Source organism: Xenia sp. Carnegie-2017, unplaced genomic scaffold (genome assembly GCF_021976095.1).
Source record: "Xenia sp. Carnegie-2017 unplaced genomic scaffold, XeniaSp_v1 HiC_scaffold_20, whole genome shotgun sequence".
NCBI classification, from domain to species: domain Eukaryota; kingdom Metazoa; phylum Cnidaria; class Anthozoa; order Malacalcyonacea; family Xeniidae; genus Xenia; species Xenia sp. Carnegie-2017.
This window is the reverse complement of record NW_025813483.1, coordinates 13,040,574-13,062,133: the sequence shown is the minus strand read 5'-3', so window position 1 is coordinate 13,062,133 and position 21,560 is coordinate 13,040,574. Positions and strand designations below refer to the sequence as shown.

The following is a 21,560-nucleotide window of genomic DNA, read 5'->3' as shown; positions in this document are numbered from 1 at the left end:
TGTGGTCGGGTCGTCCTGATCATACTGACCTTCGTTGGCCATACTGTTTCAAATCAAGATCCAGAAATGTACACTGAGCTCTACTAATATCAATTGTTCAAATCAGAAATTTAACACATATATTCTTGTGCAGCTAATTAAAGGTCTTGACCTTCTTTTGTCAAATCAGCGAGAGGGCGAAAGCAAACTATGTTAACAATGGAATTAATTTGTCTCCCGGGTATATTTTCTTCTTGTTTTAACAGCCAAGGCCTTCGGAATTAGGGGCAGAGAGGGAGGACGTGGCTGGAGCCCCCGCTAATTTTTTTGCATGAAAGGAAAGAACACAAAACAAGAAGAAAATTTGTTACAAAGAAGTTAAGATGTATGAAAGATTTTTAGGAAACCTACTTACTTTGACATCGATTTGCCATTTAGCAAGTACTAGAAGTAATGGATTAAGTCTTTGTCGAGCCCGTTCATCTTATGTATTTGTTTACATTTGTTCGGCTTGTATAGCTAAGTATCGTGCAGCCATAGATTCACAAATCGGAAAATGATGTCGTGATAAAAGACTTGATCAAAGACTTGTAATTTTCAGCTGTCAAAAAAAAGACCGGTGTAATTTAAGCTGATCTATTTCACTGTAATTTGACAAGCATGTAATTACGCTAGTTACCGCAGTGTGGAAAGCAGAAGACATTCATGAAATGCTTAACTTAGTTGACTCAAGTAAGACTTAGTTGGATAGTTGTTTCGAAAATAAGTTTATGATTGTTCAATAATTATGTTTAAAGGTCAACTTTTAATTAAAGTAAAAACACTACTAATTGTATGCTGAGCTGTTTGTCATCAGTCATCATTTTCATGACAATCTTTGGATCATTGTTTAAACCTGTCATTAGATTAGAAACATAATTTTAAGCCTTAACGCTTCTGAAGACTGATGGTGTTTCATCACTTCATATGTTTTCAATTGACATCAGAAAATGGGTGACGTTAAAAGCTCTCTTTTTCTTTTACGGGAGCATGGCGAGGCTTATACCATTGTCATGGGATTGGAGCGATGTTGATTTTAGCTGTGATTATTCCGCACAAACATACGCCAAAACAATTTTGAAGGCTTGTTCGTTTTTCCCAATGAGAATTAATAATATTGTTCTCTTGTTAGTTAAGCAAGGCGTAGCATCAGTGAATCTTCTCCCTAGTTAGAATAAAAAGGCAATTTTCATTTTGCATGGACTTAAATGCTTTAGGCTGGAAAACGTTCGCGAGAAAACAATTAATATATTACATTTTTCAATTCTTTAGCGCGTGTTTGCAATGCTATTTGCGGCAGATATTATCATAATACGCAAATGTGAAAACAAGACCGAATATTTATTCAAAGACAAACTTCTGGCATTATTTTAGTTATGACTGCGACACTGTCTTAGCAAATCAAATTATAACTTACATTCAACAATATATCTTATATAAGATATCGGGAATGTTTACGACCAGTAATTAAAATTATAAATATGTATACATTATCAAATCATGGGTCATCAGTTTGCACAGGTCACATTCGAACCAAAAGGTTTTCCTATTTTAGGTTGTCGTTTTAAAAAACACATTATAACAAATACGCATGTTAGCAGGGAACTTCATCACTCGGCTGATGTTTGACAAGGTTATCCGTTTTTAAAGAAGTATTTTTATAAAAAAACAGTTTGACAACAATATAGAGTGGAAACGTGCTTCAGCTTGTATACAAAAGTTCATGCGAAGAAGCATTTTCCATTGATTGGCTGTTATTGATGTAAAATCTTGAAAGTCACGATGTAATTCATGAGATTTAAACCATTTTTAAACCACAGTCATCTGCCCATCACAGCATCTTTGATTACTACAGACTTGTGACCATTCTATTGAAGTCGCTGATATAAACAAAGAGGATGGGACTTGGCATGCTACAAACAAAATGCTATCTTTATAAAGTTGCACTTTGCATTATCAAACTAATGTATTTACCAGATATTTTCTGTCTCTTTAACTGTTGTCAAAAAAGACCATTTCAAAGACCATCAGTGATGTCCATATTGTAAAAATATTTTTATGATCCAGCGAATGCTGTCATCAACCTTTGGTTGTTTCGTGCTCAAATAACAATGGGCGCCCTGCCTTGAGTTGAAGGGCGGCGTGAAGATGTCGAGACTATGGAGCAGTTTTCAATTCCACATCCCGTAATTCAAAATTAAGAGGGGACTTAATAAAGAAAGGGTTTTAATATGGGGACTTACTCATACATGTAGACATGGCATTTTGGAGCCGGTGGAACTTAGAAGAAGAGTTTGTCGGATATATGTTGTTTTTATTGTGCAAATGCTTCTTCCGCAATTGATGCCCCTTAGAGTTTACTCCAATTAACTGGTCCAAGGTATTCAAAGAATAAACTCGCAAAATAGCAGGAGAACTAAGACATGTCAGTGCAGTACCCTAGAAAGAAAGTATCAATAATAGCTATTTAAAGTACAGTGGTTAACAGCATGTAGGAATTATGATTTAAAATAAATGTTGCTCCATTGAATTTGCTTTCATAACCACTGTGGTTCTTTGTTTCTACCACTTGACCAATTTGACAAGATAGAAAAAAAAGGATTTTCAGGATTTTTATGAACCAGTCAGTCAATCATATTTGATTATAATCGCAAAGTTGTTGACATGCGCATAGCTAGATACTTGTAATAGTAATAAGCTCATTTGATCTTACTTACACGAAGTAAAGAAAAGTACTGGTGGAATAAAAAAAATATAAAAAGAATGATAATTAATAAGAAGATTCGTTTCAATGCATGTAGCTCTCAGACCGCTTTCTCGCTTAAATAAGTATTGCAAATTAATAAAAACTCGTTGTCAAAACTGGTGTGTAAGCTTTAATTGTTTAAACATGTCCGAAAGCAAGTCAGAGAGCAAGCAAGAGCCTGAAACAACTCAAGTCAAAGACGAACAAGTCGTGAACATCGAAACAGTCATTGCAACAGATAACAAAGGAATTGATTATGATAAACTGATTAGTAAGTTGAAATTGTTCATCAACTGGTAGCTAACCGTTGTGATGTGAGTTAAGGGTGGCCTTTCTGCTATAACTGGTGATTGGTTAGACTCAGAGGTGGCAACGTTTCTTAGTCTCAGCTCAACCCAAGCATTTCTGTTGTAGATAAAGATAATGGGGTGTTACCAGTAAGCTTTAGTATCAACAGTTAACTAGATGTAACATAGATTTCTTGCCAATTAGTACTTTTGAATTGTTGAGAAATCTTCACCAATCACAAACCTATATATTAGAATTTAGTGCTTTTTCTTTAGAACAATTTGGCAGTCAGTATGTTGAACAGAGCCATATTGAACACATTTCAAAACTTAGTGGTAAACCTGCACATCATTTTTAAAGCGTGGTATATTTTTTCTCAAAGGTTAGTTTTAAAGCTGTTATTTAAGACCATGCTCATGTAAATGTACTCATGATAAGCTAGATGTTTGAAATCTTAGTGTAATTAGGATTTCCTTGGGTTTGTAATTTTGAAATTGAACTCTGAAATTATTTTTAATGATCTTTTTCAGAGATTTGAAAATGATTCTTGATGCAGTTGAAGCAAAGAAAAAGTTCTATCTTTACACAGGAAGAGGGCCTTCTTCAGAAACAATGCATTTAGGCCATTTGATCCCTTTCATTTTCACAAAGTAAGGTTGAATGAACTTGTTGAAGGAATTAAATAATGTACTCTGAAAACCAGAGGTAGACTTTTGAAAGTGGAGTTTGGGACTCCTCTGTCCCTCTGTATGATTTGCAGAGAAACACTTATTACATCACATACATTTGACAAGTATCATATAATTGATTTAACACCTCCACCCATTTATATTTTGTCAAGTGTCCACCACTGGTGGTAATATGTGATGCGTTATGCGAACCCCCATTGTACCTACTATTCCTTAAAAGTTCCTCTAAGACACATTAATCTATCAACTGCACATACTGGACATACTAACAGTTTGTTAATGGTACATTAGCAATAAATACAAACTATTTTCTCTTTAGATTTATTACTTCTGTTGAATATTGTGCTTTATTGCATTTTGAACCAATCATAAACCAGGATGTTTAGGAGTTTCATCTCCTACAACATCCGCCCCATTAGCTCTTTCACTTCAGCAATAATGTCAAAATCCTTTTCTGTTTGTAGATACATGCAAGATGCGTTTGATGTACCTTTGGTCATTCAACTAACGGACGACGAAAAGTTCTATTGGAAAAATTTGAAACTTGAAGAAGCAAATCGGTTGGCATATGAGAACACTAAAGATATCATTGCATGTGGATTTGATGTAAACAAGACTTTCATATTTTCTGATTTGGATTTTGCAGGGTACGTCTTCGTTGTTAAAATCCGTTCTCGTGTCTTTGTCGAAATAATTATATAACATGCAATTTACGAAGTGTGCCATCAGCAGGGTGTCAGAAATGGATAACGTTCACCTTCAGGGAAGGGAATTTGTAGGAAGTGAACATTGATCAACTCAGATCAAAAAGCGAGTGATGCACAATCACAATATAATCACTGTTGCAAGCCAATGAATAGTACCTTATTACAACATTTATTGACGTGAAAAGAATCTTTAACATGTTAAGTACATATTTTGATGCAAACATACCCCTTCAATGAATTTTGTGCTTATTTCATGGTTTTTATTTACAACCTGGAAAATATTCAAACATGTCTCGATTTTGGCTATAAAATCGCGAGGAAGAGCAAAATAAAATTTAACAGAAATGTTTCTTTCTTACTTTGTCTGTCGTTTTCTCGTTTATTCCATCATTGCCACTAAAAATCATGCAAAAGTTTTGTACTCAATCTTTTCCTTTTACTCAATCTTTTATTTTCATATATTTAATTGTACAGTAGTTGCAAGGAATTTCACAAGAACGTACTTAAGATCAGGAAGAGTGTTACATTCAACCAAGTAAGGTCGATTTTTGGATTCACAGACAGCGATCCAATTGGTAGGTTGAGCACAGTTAATCGAACGTAGCTATAATTGTGTTTTTTCCAGTTTCTTGTCATTTACCCTCCCCCCCCATCAATAAGACGTGGTGATTGACATCCCTCTATCGTATGAAGCACATCAGACTGTTAAAGAAGTATTCACAACTAAAGATATAAGCTCTTTTTTCAACCTGCAATATTTAATCATTTTTTTACTCTGTTTTAAAATCATTGTTAAAACCAAACCAAATTATTTACAAGGTTGATAATGAGTCAAAATATCACCAAATGAATAGCTACATAATTGCGTTTTTGAGTTTGCAAGATGCCTTCAATGGTGGAAGTTTGTTTCATAGTGATTTTTTTAATCTTACGGCGGTAAAATTTTGACATCTTTGTCATACAAATATTGTATATGTTACTAGACCGTCGTTTTTCAAGGTTTTGGGACATATACAGTATCTGTATATTTTGTATTTTTGTTTAGGTAAGATATCGTTTCCAGCCGTTCAGGCAGCACCATCATTTAGTAATTCATTTCCACAAATATTTGGTGAGAGACACGACGTGCCATGTCTCATACCATGTGCCATCGACCAGGTTTGTACAGAAAGTAGCGAACTTGTTAACAACTGATATCTATTTTCTTACCTGGATGTATATGGGTGTTAAGAATCGTTGCAAAAAGCGTGCTTGATTTTGCTACAATATTCGCAGCGAAATAATTAAAGCTTTACAATACTTTTAGAAAAACGAATATATTTTAGGTTGTGAGAATATCATAAAGGGACGAGTCACGACTTAACGCTATTTGTACGATATCCCGAACTTTTAAATCATCATTTCACTGGCTTCGGAGTCTAGAGTCTGATTCAAACATTACTACCATTTTCTCTATGATTGCCTCTCAGGAAACACTGACGAAGCTTTAATATATTACAGGATCCTTATTTCCGTATGACACGTGATGTCGCTCCAAGGTTGGGTTATCTCAAACCAGCCCTACTTCATTCCACCTTCTTTCCCGCGTTACAAGGAGCAAAGACGAAGATGAGCTCCAGCGACCCTAACTCCTCCATCTTTCTGACTGATACACGGCTCAGATAAAGAAAAGGTAGATTACAAATGGTTCATCAAATGCATCTATGTACTATATTTCCTCACACTATCATTCAATTTACATATTTACATATATGTTGAGTTACATTACGTGCATATAATTGAAGTGATCCAAAATTAACACTACACGGAGTCTAAGACGTGTTTTTTTTTTATTCTAACCATTTTCATCTGCTGTGTTTTCATATAGAAACCTGACTTCTATATATACTAGTCAATTCTAATATTCTGTAGGTCATACATTTTTATGAATTTATATAGATCAACAAGTACGCATTTTCTGGTGGTAAAGACAACATTGAAGAACATCGTAAATACGGCGGAGATATTGATGTAGATATAGCTTATCGATATCTCACATTTTTCTTAGAAGATGAGGAGAAATTACAACAAATAAAAAAGGACTATACTAGTGGTAAAATGTTGAGCGGTGAAATAAAGAAGGAATTGATATCTGTAATACAACCAATCGTGGCAGCTCATCAGGAGCGAAGGAAACTGGTCACTCCAGAAATAGTGAAACAGTTTATGACCCCGAGAAAGTTGAATTTTTAAAATTAGACAAAATCCAAGATATAGTATTTGATGTACACTTGGAAAAATATTGTATTCTTATCAAGTAAGAAAACTCCAAAGGGAATGTCAACCCAAGGGAAATTAATTTTCTTCATCTGAAACCTCATCAATCAAGCATTGCTTTATCTGTTCCTGTAATTCCTCACTTATGTCATTATTTACCAAGTTGATCTCCCGTGATGATGTTGGATAATTAGCCACTACATTAAAAAGTAGTTCAGCACCCGACTCAGTAATGTCACAACATTCCAAGTCTAGCTTTTCCAAAGTTCTACTTGCTGCAATGGCAACAGCTAAGACCCTGCCCCATAATTCCCGATTTTGTTGTAGTCAATGTAGAGATTTTGCAACTGTGAACTGGCAGCTATTGCAATAGAAAGGTACGACCATCCCATTTGAGTAATATTTTTGTTTCCAGTTAAGGTCAAGGTGTGTAGACATGTTTTTCCTCTTGGTGGTAAAGGATGCACAGCTGTTGAAGATCTTCATCAGTGAGTTGGCAGTCACCAACATCTAAAGTGGATATTTTGGGATGGGATTGTAGAGCATTGACCAAATATTTTACACCATCATCACTCAAGTTATTACCATGTAGTCTGAAAAATATAAAATGACAAAACTAGAGGCACATGCATGGTGGCCTTGTTAAATCAACCATGCCATGAATGTAAGTCAAAATTAGAAGCTATAATTTGTTTAGATGCCATAGTCGTTTTTTCTACTTCTGATTGATACTTGACTAACTTCATGGAAAGATAACTATTATTAAAAACGTACAGTAAAGATGATAAATTCTTGTTATGTTTTATTGAATCACAGAGCCATTTAATCCGTTGTTTGCTATTTAATACTCCAAGACTAAGATTTAGCTGAGCTAACGAAACATTTGTCTTCAGGGACTCAGAAATTCTTTTGAAATCGGCGTCATCCATAGAACAACCTCTCAACGACAACAGGCGAACGCTGTCACTGTTGAGGGAATGACAAACGTCGTTCACTTCTACATCGCTTAAGTCTTCGCCCGCTATCTGAATCGTTCCTATCATTTTTAAAAATGTTTTTGAATTTCCGCAAGGACGAATTAGAGAAATGCGACGTTTTGTGAACCTCAACTGTGCTTGGATTTGTAGACCTAGTTTCTATGGATACGAAACAGGTGTGCATTGAATTTCTAATTTCCATGAACGAAAGGACTAAATTAATTTTTGTCTAAAGAAATTGGCAAATCCTGTTTTTTTATATATTGAACGTTCGATCTTTTTGCAAGCTTATATTTTTGGAAATTAATGGACAAAGAACATATTGCTTGTCTTAACTGCTCTTCAGAAAAAAAGTGGCATGTTTTCGACCTGTCATTGGTCGTCTGGAAATATTTCTTAGTCATTTTGTAAACACAGCTTCAAAGAAATTGGAAAGAGAACTAAATCTAAAAATATATAGTATTGTGTGTTTGAAAATATGGTAATACGTGCGACAAAAAAATGCGTCATTTAAATACACCTTAATGCTCAATAAGGAAATAATATTGAAACATTTTATAAAAAATTCATTATAAAATTATTTTTCATAGATAGGACCAAGTATCATCCTCATCATTGGAGCTAAGACAGTCACATATATCAAAAGATGATCCCCCAATAACATCAGAAAGTAGAAGTTGAAGGGTTGACAAAGATCCTACAACAAGAGAATAATATATCTTCTTCAGCGGTCAATATTTTTGCAGTAAAACTAAATGAGAAAATATCAACATACCTAATGAAATTGGTGATGTATATGAATACTTAGATATTTGTTTGTTCTTTGTTGAACTGGTAACTTTGGAAATCCTTTACGAAAAGAAAATTCATTTAAAATATGTTTATTGTGCATCAATGTATATTTTGCATACCATTTACGGATTGATGAGCTGGATAAATGTGCTTTGTCAAACTGTAGAATTCCTAATATTGATAGAATAGTCTGCATATTCATATGATAATAAAACAGCTTGAGATCTGGTCAGTTAATGAAAGCGCTTAGTAAAAAATGATTCCTGCATAAACAACGTTTTATACAGTGTGGAGGGAAATTGGCATGATCTTAAAATTAGGATCCCACACTCCACAAAGGCCAAAACATAAAATGATTCAGCATGCCAAAATATTCCATTACTGACCTGAATTTAATATCTCCATCATTTTTGGAACACATTGGGAGGGAAATAACTCAAGAGGGTGGATGGAAGGTGGGTACTATTTAACATTGGGAGGAAATAACTCGAGAGGGTGGATGGAGGGTGGGTACTATTTAACATTGGGAGGGAAATAACTCGAGAGGGTGGATGGAGGGTGGGTATTATTTAATTAATGAAACACTGTGCACACACTTGTGCACACCTACATATTAAATTTTTACCTTTATTTACACTCCTAGAATGTACCTGAAGAAAAGATGAAAAGATTGATTAAGGCCCTGCTTACTCTATACCAGATTGCTATGGTAGCAGGTTGAATATTCTTTGTATTAAAAGGCAGTAAAATTTTTCAACGTCAGAAACACGATCAAATAGACTAAATCTAGCAATTTAATAAGCTTTACTCCGTACAGTTACCCCTTTAAAGCAAATGAAGATGTCGTGATGAGCAAATCCGGTATAGTGTAAACGCAGCTTTAAATGTTCATGTCATGGTTTGTTGGATATCATTGTGTATTTTATATACAACAAATATCTATTATACTGACGAATTATGAATTTTGCAAATCAATAGAAAACTTTTATGGACAGTATCTTCATACTTTCACGTTAGCGCGAATATCCACTCCGACAACGCGACTAAAGCATCTTATTCCCGACATCGTTTGCCTTTTTTATCTGTTGGATTGTAAATAGAAATTATTCCTAAAAACAAGTTTTAAATTGTTTATCTTTTGATAGTGATGGTATTGAATACAAGAAGGACAAAGTTCAATGGGAAAATACTTGATTAGTAGTGTGATTGTTTAAATCCAAGATCCTTTGTCCATGCAAATCCATTAATGACCTGTTGCTTACCTAGATGTCCCACAACAATCATGATTCATAATTTTATAAACTAAAACATGTATGGTAGCGGATTATTTTTTGATAGAAATGGTCCTTTGAGAAAGGCTTTTCAAAGCTTTGGTCGTGAGTAAGTATGCGTTGTATAAAAACGCGTAAACTGCTCGCCCTGCTTATAGCAGCATGGCTTGTTGGTGTAGTCTATTTTCTTTCTGGAATGAAAAGCCTACAAGTGCTATCTACCCACGACAACGACGACTTACTTGATGAATATGATAGGTTGTTGAATGAAGAAGAATCTCGCGAGAGGAGCACGGAAGCTACCGTAAAGGTATATAGTTTTGCAATTTGCACATAGTTTTACGAGTGGGGACAAATTAGGTATTTCCAAAATCTAAACAGTCTGAGAGACTGATACTGAGAGTCGGTCAAGTCACATCAACAGATCAAGTAACATCAAAGATTACTATTAAAGTTTTGTGCCACGTTGCAATTAAGCATTGTTTCTTAATTGACTTGTGGTATGTAATACTGAAATTTTTCACCTCTCATGAAATGCGATCAATTTGGCCCAACCAATGTCACAATTTACACAAAAGATGGCAAGTTGTCAAAGAATAAAAGCATTATATTTACTTTTCGTATTTAGTCACCTCACCTAGACTCCAATGGAAGGTTAATGGTCGTCAGGGCAACATATTTGTCGTTTATTGTTCAATAACAAATTAGCAAACTCATTTTATTTACTCATTTGTAACTTCAATGATAAATATGTATTTGGCAAGGACTTTTACCTTTGTTATATATATATTTTTTAATTTTGGCATACAGTTAACATGGAGGTTGCATTGAGGTTTTAATTGCTAATTTGAATTATTAATTAATATGGGCATTAATTATCCAGAAGAAAGAGAAAGAGAGAACCTAGGTATCATTGCAATCATTCCTCTGCACCAGATATTGATTTTATAATTATGCCATTCTACTTATTTTTTGAAATTACCTTGAAAATAGGGAATTTTTGTTTTTGTTAAAATGCTTTCATTGCAACTTGTGATTTTGCATCTCAAATTTATAAAGTGTAAATGGTTTGAACCCGGGAGTATCGTAACATGTTTGTGCATGAAGATCGTCCAGGTTAGTAAAGTCTTGAGAACGACTGTTGGTATTGATGTAGACTGATGTTTCGACAACCTTAGTGGTAGTCATCTTCAGAGTCAAGTGACACTACTTTCAATGTCTCAGGACTCTACTAACCTGGATGATCTTCATCCACAAACATGTTACGATACTCCCTGGTTCAAACCATTTACTGTATTATACATGTATGTGTATTAAACTTTATTAAATCTGGATCTTTTTTAAGGTTATAGATTTCCAAGTCAAACCAAAGCCAGGCGTACCCAAAGATGTCAGAACCATAGAGAACTTTGATGCTGAAGGATATCTCGCTGGGGGTAGGCTAAAAGAAGGAGAGGATGCTTATGCCAATAATGCCTATAATCAAAAAGCAAGCGAAGAAGCTGCATTTAATCGCAATGTACCAGATGTACGACATGAACAGTGAGTAAGGGCCAAGTGTTTACATTTTTTAAAAAATATTCGGATGTATCCAGTGGTTTTCAAATTTTCCATCCCTCTTGTTGATATAAGATGGTCATTTATACAGTTTGATATACTAACCCATTGATTGTCATTAACTGCTAAATTTCTCAATATTGTTTTTTTTCTTGATAGATGTCAATCCAAGGCTTGGCCCATAGATTTGCCAAGCACAAGTGTCATAATATGTTTTCATAATGAAGGAAGAGCAGCATTACTACGAACTGTTGTCAGGTATATCTGTGAGCAGACTGTAAGACATACTTTAGACGCCAAAATTTCATTGTAATTTTGATGGCCATGCAGACATAAAACTCAAGGGGCAGTTGTAAGAAGCCTGGACAGCATTATCCATTGGATAGCAAATTTTTCTGAACGTTTATAAAATCTCTTATAAGAGAAAAATATACAATTTGAACTGTGGAATCACTGATATGAAATATTGTTTTGAAAATCACAAAATTTCTTTGTCGTAAGAAAAATATAAACACCTTTTTTACAATTTTGAAAATTTTCGCTATCCAATGGATAACACTATGCAGGCTTTGTGCAATTGGTCCTAGGAATGTTGGAGAAATTGAGAATAAAGTTGTGATTTGCCAGAGTTTTGCATGGTTTTTATAAGCCAAGCTCTAAAGTCTTTATTTTTCACACAGTGTGCTACGTCAAACTCCTGATCACTTGCTATCAGATATAATATTGGTGGATGATAACAGTAAAGACTGTGAGTGTTTTTTTGAGATGTTGATAGGGATGTTATTGCATATATTGCATACAAGTGCTATTTAATTATCATGTTTTCTTGAAGTACAAGTGCCTTTTACTTATATTAATGTGCGTGGCTGAAAAGGTCGTTTATCCATTTGTAAAAACAAAGGACCTGGAGACAAGTTAATTCAAAATCTTACAATTTTCTTAGTTTCAGTCCTTGTTAATGCATTTCTTCCTTAGCAAACGACGGAAAGCTACTTGAAAAACTTCCAAAAGTGAAAACAATAAGAAATGAAAGAAGAGAAGGTTGGCATGGTTTTTGTGATTAATTTGATTTCAGTGATACTTTATTGTGGCTTTTTGGGTGCACTATATGTCTGTATTTTTCATCATTACAGGTTTGATACGTAGTCGAGTGAAGGGAGCAGACATCGCCCAAGGAGAGGTGTTGACATTTTTAGATAGCCACTGTGAATGCAATAAAGATTGGATGGAACCTTTATTGTTGCAAATTAAAGAGGTGTGCATTGCATTTAATAAGGAGGGGATGAAACTCTTACAAATTGTGACGATTTGATCAATGTGTTTGAGTTGATCTTCATCTTATTTTGTTAGCATCCTAAAACTTTAGTATCGCCCATCATCGACGTCGTTAACATGGATAATTTTCAATATCTTGCATCTTCTCCTGATTTACGTGGAGGTAAGAAAATGCGAAAGAACCTGTTTGTTGAAAAAGCTGTACATGGTCATAAATGTTTTACAACTTCGGTCACGAAACATTTTCTAAAGTATATACGCCCAAGCAGTAGCTCAATTACAATCCACCCTCCAATAGAAAAAGCATTGATTTATTTAAAAATCTCATTAAACACCTTCCTCTTTCAACCGCCGAATCGTTTTTTTTAAAATAGAATACGCTACCTGGGTGGCTGGTTATATTGGAGGAAATACAGTACAGAAATTATTCTAGTTAACACCTTTTTAAATGAACGCCATCCAAGATCTTGTCGAACTTTATCAACCTCTGTCATGTTGACGGTGGTCAAAATTTCATCCTTGACTTATTGAAGACTTTTTTGTGAATCGGTCTTCTTTATATATGTACTTTTTCTCACTGCATATTGGGTTCGATCCCAGGAATTTTGAACTTTGGCTTAAGGTTTTTCATGCTTTCATATTTTGAAGGATTTAGTTGGAACATGAACTTCAAATGGGATTATCTTCCACAAGATGTTTTAGCTGAACGACGAAATACGCCAATTGCACCTATAAAGTAAGATTTTTACTTTTGTCGGACTTCGTTGGTTTTATTGTATTTCACCGTTTAATTTATCATTCTAAAAGTTCTGTGATGTTGCCAATTATATTATAAAATTCTGTGTTGCCCATCATAGTACAAAGTTCTGTGTTGCCCATCATAGTAAAAAGTTTTGTGTTGCCCATCATAGTACAAAGTTCTGTGTTGCCTATCATAGTAAAAAGTTTTGTGTTGCCCATCATAGTACAAAGTTCTTTGTTGCCCATCATAGTACAAAGTTCTGTGTTGCCCATCATAGTACAAAGTTCTTTGTTGCTCATCATAGTAAAAAAGTTTTGTGTTGCCCATCATAATGTAAAGTTCTGTGTTGACCATCATAGTATAAATTCTGTGTATAGTATAAAGTTCTGTTTTCTTCATCATAGTATAAAGTTCTTTGTTAACCATCATAGTATAAAGTTCTATGTTGCCGATTGCAGTATAAAGTTCTGTGTTACCCATCAAAGTGTCAGACTTCGTTTATAAATATCAATTATCTGTTTCGAGTGGCTTACGTTGATGTAATACTATGTATTTGTTCAGGACGCCTGTTATTGCTGGTGGCCTCTTCTCCATTTCCAAAAAATGGTTCTCTGATATCGGACAATACGATCTTGATATGGACGTTTGGGGAGGAGAAAACCTGGGTATGAAACAAACAAACAGGCAATAGCATGTTGCAATTATATATTCACTTTATATTCAAATTAAACTAAGAGTGGTAGCTACGAAGGCGTTAAAGGCATCCTGCGCATGTTCCACATAACTTTATAATTCCATATTCTTGTAGAAATCTCATTCCGCGTTTGGTTATGCGGCGGGAAAATGGAAATATTGCCTTGTTCTAGAGTTGGACATGTTTTCAGAAATCGACATCCTTACGACTTTCCTGGTGGAAGTATGAATGTCTTTCAAAAGTAAGAAAACATGCGTCTTTTTGAAAGGGCGGGGAGACACACTGACATTTGGATCTTTCCACTGAAGGAAACGGTGGGTAGGTCTAATGAAAAACGTACTAAAACAGACTAAGTGTTTTTGCAGCATTTAGCCTTACCCATTTCTACGTTCTCTTTTGAAGAAATAGCAGGAGAGCTGCTGAAGTGTGGATGGATAATTATAAAAGATATTACTACGCTTCCGTGCCTTACGCAAAAAATATTCCTTTTGGAGAGTAAGTTTAGAGAAGTAATATTCATAGAAATTGCTGCTTGGAATTTTCACACTCTTTTTCAAAGACTGTATTCGTCTTTTGTCTTTGGCTCCTTGCAGCATTCGAGGACGTATTGATTTGAAAATGCGACTTGGATGCAAACCTTTCAGTTGGTACGTTAAGAATGTTTATCCCGAATTAAAGTAAGTTGAAGGTTCTATTATTAATACTCTAGCTACGTTCCCAGAATTCTATGTATAAATTGTTCAAGCTTATCACGCCTCTATCTTTTCGTATTCTCTTACAACCGTAGTGTCGTTATATGGCTGCACCTCCTATGCTTCACCATGCTGAGGTTGAATTCACCATGCTGAGGTTGAATTCACCATGCTGAGGTTGAATTCACCATGCTGAGGTTGAATTCACCATGCTGAGGTTGAATTCACCATGCTGAGGTTGAATTCACCATGCTGAGGTTGAATTCACCATGCTGAGGTTGAATTCACCATGCTGAGGTTGAATTCACCATGCTGAGGTTGAATTCACCATGCTGAGGTTGAATTCACCATGCTGAGGTTGAATTCACCATGCTGAGGTTGAATTCACCATGCTGAGGTTGAATTCACCATGCTGAGGTTGAATTCACCATGCTGAGGTTGAATTCACCATGCTGAGGTTGAATTCACCATGCTGAGGTTGAATTCACCATGCTGAGGTTGAATTCACCATGCTGAGGTTGCATTCACAATGCTGAGGTTGAATTCACCATGCTGAGGTTGGTTGCATTCACCATGCTGAGGTTGCATTCACAATGCTGAGGTTGAATGCATCCCCCCTTCACCAGGCTGAGGTCGCATGCATCCCCCCCTTCACCAGGCTGAGGTTGCATGCATCCCACCCTTCACCATGATTAGGTTGAATGCATTCCACCCTTCACCAGGCTGAGGTTGCATGCATCCCACCCTTCACCATGATTAGGTTGAATGCATTCCACCCTTCACCAGGCTGAGGTTGCATGCATCACCCCCTCACCATGCTGAGATTGCACACACCTCCTAAAGTTGCCTGGACACTCTTCCTTCCCAGTTAAAACAATAAAAATCGATTCTACCATGGGAATAAGTGCCTCTTAAGAAGCTTGTTTACCAAAAATCGCTTCGTTTCGTAGACTACCTAAAGAAGAGGACGTGCAAGCATTTGGTGATATTAAACAGGGTTCGAACTGCGTGGATACGTTAGGGCACAACACTGTGGGGGGAAGTGTTGGTCTGTTTAAATGCCACGATTCAGGTGGTAACCAGGTGTGTTGGACTTTGTTTTTGCATACTATATTTGCATACTATATCCTGCTTTTTTTTTAAGTTAAATGTTTTAGTTCGTGTGGTTTGATTAGGAAAGCTATGCCTTTCCATTCTTCAGTCTAAGATCCAGTCTAGTTTCTTCATCTATAATGTGATGTTGAAATTTGAGTTTTTATACTCTTTAATTGTCTTCAAGTTCTAACTTGAGTCCTTGATACTCGAGACTGCAGTTTTTGTCAGGGGGGATCTGATATTGAAGACGCGTTTAATGTAAAAATATGCCTCCAAATATGTGAACAATATAAGGGAAATCCGGGTTAGTTAACCTGGGTCAAACCATATTTTGTTTATATCGTGTGAAGAGGGCTTAATTTATGAGTGTTTTATATTGATAAGCTTTGATTATTTTAATTCTTCTGTGTTAGGATTGGATGTTTACGAAACATGGTCAACTTAAACACGACGGATTGTGTTTAGCTGTGAAGATAGGTCGAGTGAACGAGGTTGTTCGATTTCAACCTTGCTTGGAAAAGCATCCTAATCAGGTAGAACAAAACCAATGCAGCAAGACTTTTTTCTTTTCCACATTTGACGCCAAACAGTTATGGCTAGTTGCTGTCGAGTTGACAACTCGTTAACAGGGTTTTCACCGCTAATTTTTTTGAAATTAGCCAAGTACCATAAACCTTCGCCTGTAAGCCCTCTCGTAAAGAAACCCACCACGATCGTGACGCTCCACTCATTCCACATACCCAACCGCTTATGAGACCGCATATTCAATAATGTAACGGTTATAGATCTTTGCAGTATAATATATTCCATCCATTACCTCCCCTCTTTAGAAAAAGAGCTGGCGAACTTACCTCAACCCAGGGCTTACAGGTTTATGGTATTATCTTTCCAACATTGCTAAACTACACATATATTTCAGCATTGGGTTTCGACGATGGACAAACAACTTCGGTTTAAAGGTTCGAACTTCTGTCTGGATAGCCGTGACCATCGTGATAAGGGAGTAACAATATCAAAATGTGACTCCAGTAGTAATACTCAGATTTGGAATTTTGGCGTTCAGTTATAACTTGCCCGGATGCAGATCTCTTATCTTGGCGTAATGGTTTTACTGCCTGAATAAAGCATTAAAACGTATCCTTGACTTGACTCAGTGTTGAATTTCAAATTTGAAATGTTTTTTAATTGGTAATTATAAATATATGGCACTCTAAAATGCAACGAGCCAACGACGTCGTGTTTTAGACAGGGCATCGAGAAAGAAACTGCATCCCACTTTACCCACCCCCCGTCTTTCAATGATAGAAAAAGACACGTGGTCTGGCGTATACCAATAAACTGAATGGAGTGTTTTCATGTGACGTCAAAGCGGCCATGTTGGAGAGTTACATCAAATTGCCGATGCTCAACAGAGCATGAAATCAACAGAAATTCTTTTCACCATATGGTATTTCCCCCCAACATGGCGACTGACGAAAACAATCTATAGAGAAATTATCAAAGCACGTATCGTGTAGTAAAATTTGTACATAGTTAGGAATGCTTTTTGAAAGGAAATTCATTAGATTAAACAGTAGTAAAATGCTGTTGCCAGTGAGTAAAAAAGAAACGGGGGGGAGGAGTGCATATAAATAGAATTCTGTATGACTGTAATTGAGAAGAATTCAAGACTCTTTCCATAGATATTCAATCTAAACCTTACAGAACAAATTGATGACGATCGTTCTTAGCCAAGTTTTTGGCGAGAAAAGCCTTTGAAAGTTCAAAACAGAATGCAAAGAAAAACAGCGGTTGAAAATTGTACCCAGCACAAATTTGTAATCAACTTGTTCCAGATTTTAGATTTATTGCCCAACAACAGTAGTATAATCAGATGACTTCTTTTTTCTATTAGCCTGTTTTCTGCAATGGTCTAAGTAATTGTTCATGTCAAATGTTCCATTATCCTTAAGAAATACAGGCTGCCCATTATGAATTTGATTTGTGTGTTTTCTGTCATCTTTAGGTACGTTCGATGAAACAACCTCGACCGGTTTGATGGATATCAGGTGTTTTATCGCGTTCAATTGGCCATTCACTGACGGAGTATTTTTATGAATCACAGTTTTGTGTAGTTTTGTTAATCCGAGAGCCTTTAACGTTCGTTTTTCCCAGTAAGGTTGTCGAATGCCGCTGCGAATCAACGTAACTGCAAATAGTTTAGGAATTTCTTTTGCTTTCGCTGCCGCCATGTTTGAAGATGAGCACGAGAGGAGATCTGAGAACGATAGGAGTTCTGATTGGTCAATAGTTTATCCTGAAGCCTTTAGGCGGCGGTGTCATCAATTTTCTTGAGCAGGAATTATGTTTGGGGCTTCTTTTTGAACGTGAAAAAAATTGTTTTGCGTATAAAAAAAAAAAAATTTATTTATTTTATCCGCTTTATAATAATCTATTAAAACTGCTACTATACCTGTGAAATATGCTAAAATTAGCGTGTTTATTCTTCATTTTTGGCGTTTTATTTGGCCGTTTTTCAACGCAACTTACAAGCTGTAAGTGGAAAATGGACGTTGTCGAAATGACAGGAGAATTTAGTGAGTTTCGAGTCTATGTGGGTGCTTTACAAGTGGAAGATTCATATTTTATAAGACTTCGCATCACTTGTCGAGACGAGGTATCGTAAGTTTGAAGGCAAGAAATATTTCGAACTGAACTGAACACCTTTCAACCATTCTTTAAACACGCGGTTTTCATGGTTGAATAATTGTTCAATATTTTAACCTGGATTCCACAGCCATTATATAAATACTTGCAATCAATTAAAAAGTTAAATCCAAATAATAATATTTGTAAAAAGATAATCATGACAATAATTCGCAAATTTTTTTAAACCTTCATAGTTCATCCTTTTTTCCCAATTTAATGTTCATTCATTTCATTTCTTATGTATTTGATAATAGGTCCATCCGTATTTAACAAGGTCCTTTGCCCATTTGGGTCACAAGCCTATGGTTAGGTTGGAATTTACAGGATATGGTCTTCATGATGTTATGAACACCACCAAAGTGTTACTTCTTGAAGGGGCTTTGGTTCAGTTTCAACATTCTTCAAATGCCAAATCTCCTCAAGGAAATTTCCTTATTTTGTAAGCATTTTAGTTGTTTTGAAAGTCTATGGGGAGTGATGTGATCCATATATGTATTTTAGGGGGGAGATGGGACAGGTGGGACTTCAGTTGAAGTTACACGGATCACTTATAACCATTGGTATTATGAATGACTCTAAGTTAGAGTTATATAACATTATGCAATGTGAACATGACATCCATACAATGTTTTATAACTTTAGATGTATTCAACACATAAAGTTTATTTATGGGTAACATATTAATACTCACTGTCATGTTGTGTTGAGCCTTCTACACCTGTCGTGAAGATGGATTTCAGTTTATGTGCCGCTTGACAATGAACTTTCCTCGATAGGTGGATTGAAAAATTTAGCTCTGTTTTAATAGTACTTATATGACATATCACTAAACTTCATTGATTATTTTAAGGAATAATACCAGTGTCAATATGCCAGTATCTTCAAGTTGCACAGATGAAAGCATGAACAGCGACATTCTGTTAGATAATCGTGAGAATATTTACAGTTTGAACTGCAATGGAACGTTTCTATGTGATCCGGCTTGGCTTGTACCTTTGACCATACACGAGGCAAACGTGGTTGTCACGTGTTTCATAACCAACCCTGGCGAGCTTTTATACACTAGGTAAGTAGCTTCAATACAGAAATGAGAAATTCATTTTTCTTCATATGCAAGATTAAAAGGAAATGCCTACAGACAATAATATCTGCAAAATGTTGTCAAAGGACATCATAAATTCATCAGACCTATATGACTGCAAGCCTGCAACCACTCCAATAATAAAAAATCATCCCTTAATTCAGACTGATTTTAAACTTGCGCTGATCCGATTGTCGTTTACAGATTGGAAGCTTAAAACGTGCATTATCAATAAAAATTATTATCTTTCTAGTTTAAAAATACACTCACGAGGATTTTCTGACTCCGATGAAAACAAGATTGGGGCAACAATCCATGAGTTACCTGTCGGAATTTCAATTGATGATAACATATTAATCAATAACTTAGCGTTGGCGATGCCTTTTTGGCTGACTAAGTCCTTTCACAAAAGTGACTACGCGTTATTCACTGACTCAGAATTTGATAGATTTTCCATTGAAGGTAAAGGAAGAATATGGTAAACGGAAGAAATTTTCGTAATTTATATGGCAAATAATTCTCTGCGCTTCTAATCTTTCTATTTATATATACTGTCATTGCCATGTCGTTTTTTATATGATGATTCGAATTTTCATTACATACTATCATTGACTTGTTTTTTATATTTGTTTCTAGTTTTCATTACATACTATCGCATTGTCGCGATGTTTCTCATCTTTGTTTCTAGTTTTCATTACATACTATCACATTGTTGCGATGTTTCTCATCTTTGTTTTTAATTTTCATTACATACTATCACATTGTCGCGATGTTTCTCATCTTTGTTTTTAACTTTCATTACATACTATCATTGTTTTTTTTCATTACATACTCAACATTGTGTTGTTTCTCGATGTTTATTATATTTATTTCTAGTTTAAAACGCTGCTTGTCAACTTTTTCTCGACAGTCATCTGTGTCCACAAAGCTTTACCTCCCTCTCTCAAACATGTTTACTTTCAATTAATTAGGTCTGAAATGTGTATTGATATTTGAAAGTTAGCAGTTATTCAGCATATGTCTTGTACAGATATTTCCTAAACAAAAAGTAATGAACACGTTATAATTTTTATACCTGTAGGTTCATAATGTTAGCGATAAAGGAGAATCCAAAGTCTGTTCTAATCCATGTGCTGATGATGAAATAAGAGGATCGTTAGTATTGTCAGACAGAATTCTTCTCAGTACTTGTGTAAGTGTGACTGTGTCAGCTAGTATACGGAGAAAGCCTGGTAATTTCGCGTAACTTATATATTTTTTTCTGATTATGTCATTACTGTAATGAAATTTGACCTTACCGTGTAAATGTCTCGACTCTGCTCACGTGCTACGCCTGCTTTCGTATATCATTAGGTTTCTGTACCTGGTGATTCTACGTGTTTCAGTTATTTTATTCCTATTTGGGAACTAGCTCTACTATTTTCCCACGTTTTTAGGTCTCAATTTACGTCAACTGACAGCGTCATACATACATTTATTCTTTAAATTTACTCTTACAAAAAAACTAGTTGTAATGTTTGTACTTGTCATGAACGTTCATTATTGTAGTGCATGGAGCATTGTTGTTTAGACTGCATGCGATTCTTTATTATCTTTATTACAGTATGGAATACGAGAAATTAGAAAGAAACAAATGTCGAAATCGTGTAAGTTGATAATTATATGGAAATCAGTTAAGGTGGTTGATCTCTAAGTCCTGATCTTCCACACGTTGCTTTAAGATGTTTTTCGTTCTGTGTTGTTGCTCGAATTATTTTATCTCTTTACAGATGAATCTAAAATCGTCCTTCGTGCTTGTGTCAAAGTGATGGTTGCGCCATCACAGGCGTTTCCTAGAACGATAGAGGTTCTTGCGATTGCAGAATCTTCATCATCGATTTTTCGGTCTGTTTATCGTTCACCAGGTTCATGTGCTTTTTATCGTTTATCGTTCATCGGGTTAATGTGCTTTTTAATGTTTTTTAAAGATTCTCTTGAACATTTTGCTATTTC

At 35.4% G+C, this 21,560-nt stretch overlaps 3 protein-coding genes and 1 long non-coding RNA gene across 4 annotated transcripts; 3 read left to right on the top strand and 1 right to left on the bottom strand.

The window, feature by feature from the left end:
• The first annotated feature begins 2,250 nt into the window (after positions 1 to 2,250).
• Positions 2,251 to 6,815, top strand: LOC124442988 (tryptophan--tRNA ligase, cytoplasmic-like). The gene is made up of 8 exons (XM_046993514.1): positions 2,251 to 3,035; positions 3,328 to 3,434; positions 3,583 to 3,702; positions 4,206 to 4,388; positions 4,923 to 5,023; positions 5,494 to 5,606; positions 5,949 to 6,119; positions 6,385 to 6,815. Exons 2-7 carry the CDS (start codon positions 3,346 to 3,348, stop codon positions 6,111 to 6,113), a joined length of 771 nt encoding a protein of 256 aa, XP_046849470.1. The 5' UTR covers positions 2,251 to 3,035; positions 3,328 to 3,345; the 3' UTR covers positions 6,114 to 6,119; positions 6,385 to 6,815.
• On the bottom strand, positions 6,651 to 9,644 carry LOC124442987 (leucine-rich repeat-containing protein 73-like). The gene is given in 8 exon segments (XM_046993513.1): positions 6,651 to 7,000; positions 7,003 to 7,161; positions 7,164 to 7,297; positions 7,479 to 8,378; positions 8,457 to 8,530; positions 8,593 to 8,644; positions 9,099 to 9,123; positions 9,480 to 9,644. Coding segments are annotated over 4 exon segments (780 nt in total). The 5' UTR covers positions 7,748 to 8,378; positions 8,457 to 8,530; positions 8,593 to 8,644; positions 9,099 to 9,123; positions 9,480 to 9,644; the 3' UTR covers positions 6,651 to 6,782.
• Positions 9,645 to 9,746: 102 nt separating this feature from the next.
• LOC124442974 (polypeptide N-acetylgalactosaminyltransferase 2-like) lies at positions 9,747 to 17,381 on the top strand. The gene is made up of 15 exons (XM_046993496.1): positions 9,747 to 10,054; positions 11,090 to 11,286; positions 11,461 to 11,559; positions 11,982 to 12,049; positions 12,277 to 12,342; positions 12,435 to 12,556; positions 12,652 to 12,739; positions 13,225 to 13,312; positions 13,880 to 13,983; positions 14,127 to 14,253; positions 14,415 to 14,507; positions 14,606 to 14,689; positions 15,655 to 15,787; positions 16,213 to 16,332; positions 16,719 to 17,381. Exons 1-15 carry the CDS (start codon positions 9,860 to 9,862, stop codon positions 16,866 to 16,868), a joined length of 1,734 nt encoding a protein of 577 aa, XP_046849452.1. The 5' UTR covers positions 9,747 to 9,859; the 3' UTR covers positions 16,869 to 17,381.
• Positions 17,382 to 19,883: 2,502 nt separating this feature from the next.
• On the top strand, positions 19,884 to 21,113 carry LOC124443333. Its single transcript, XR_006947629.1, has 3 exons — positions 19,884 to 20,030; positions 20,650 to 20,760; positions 21,005 to 21,113. It is a non-coding gene; the product is annotated as an uncharacterized LOC124443333 (long non-coding RNA).
• Positions 21,114 to 21,560: the final 447 nt, after the last annotated feature.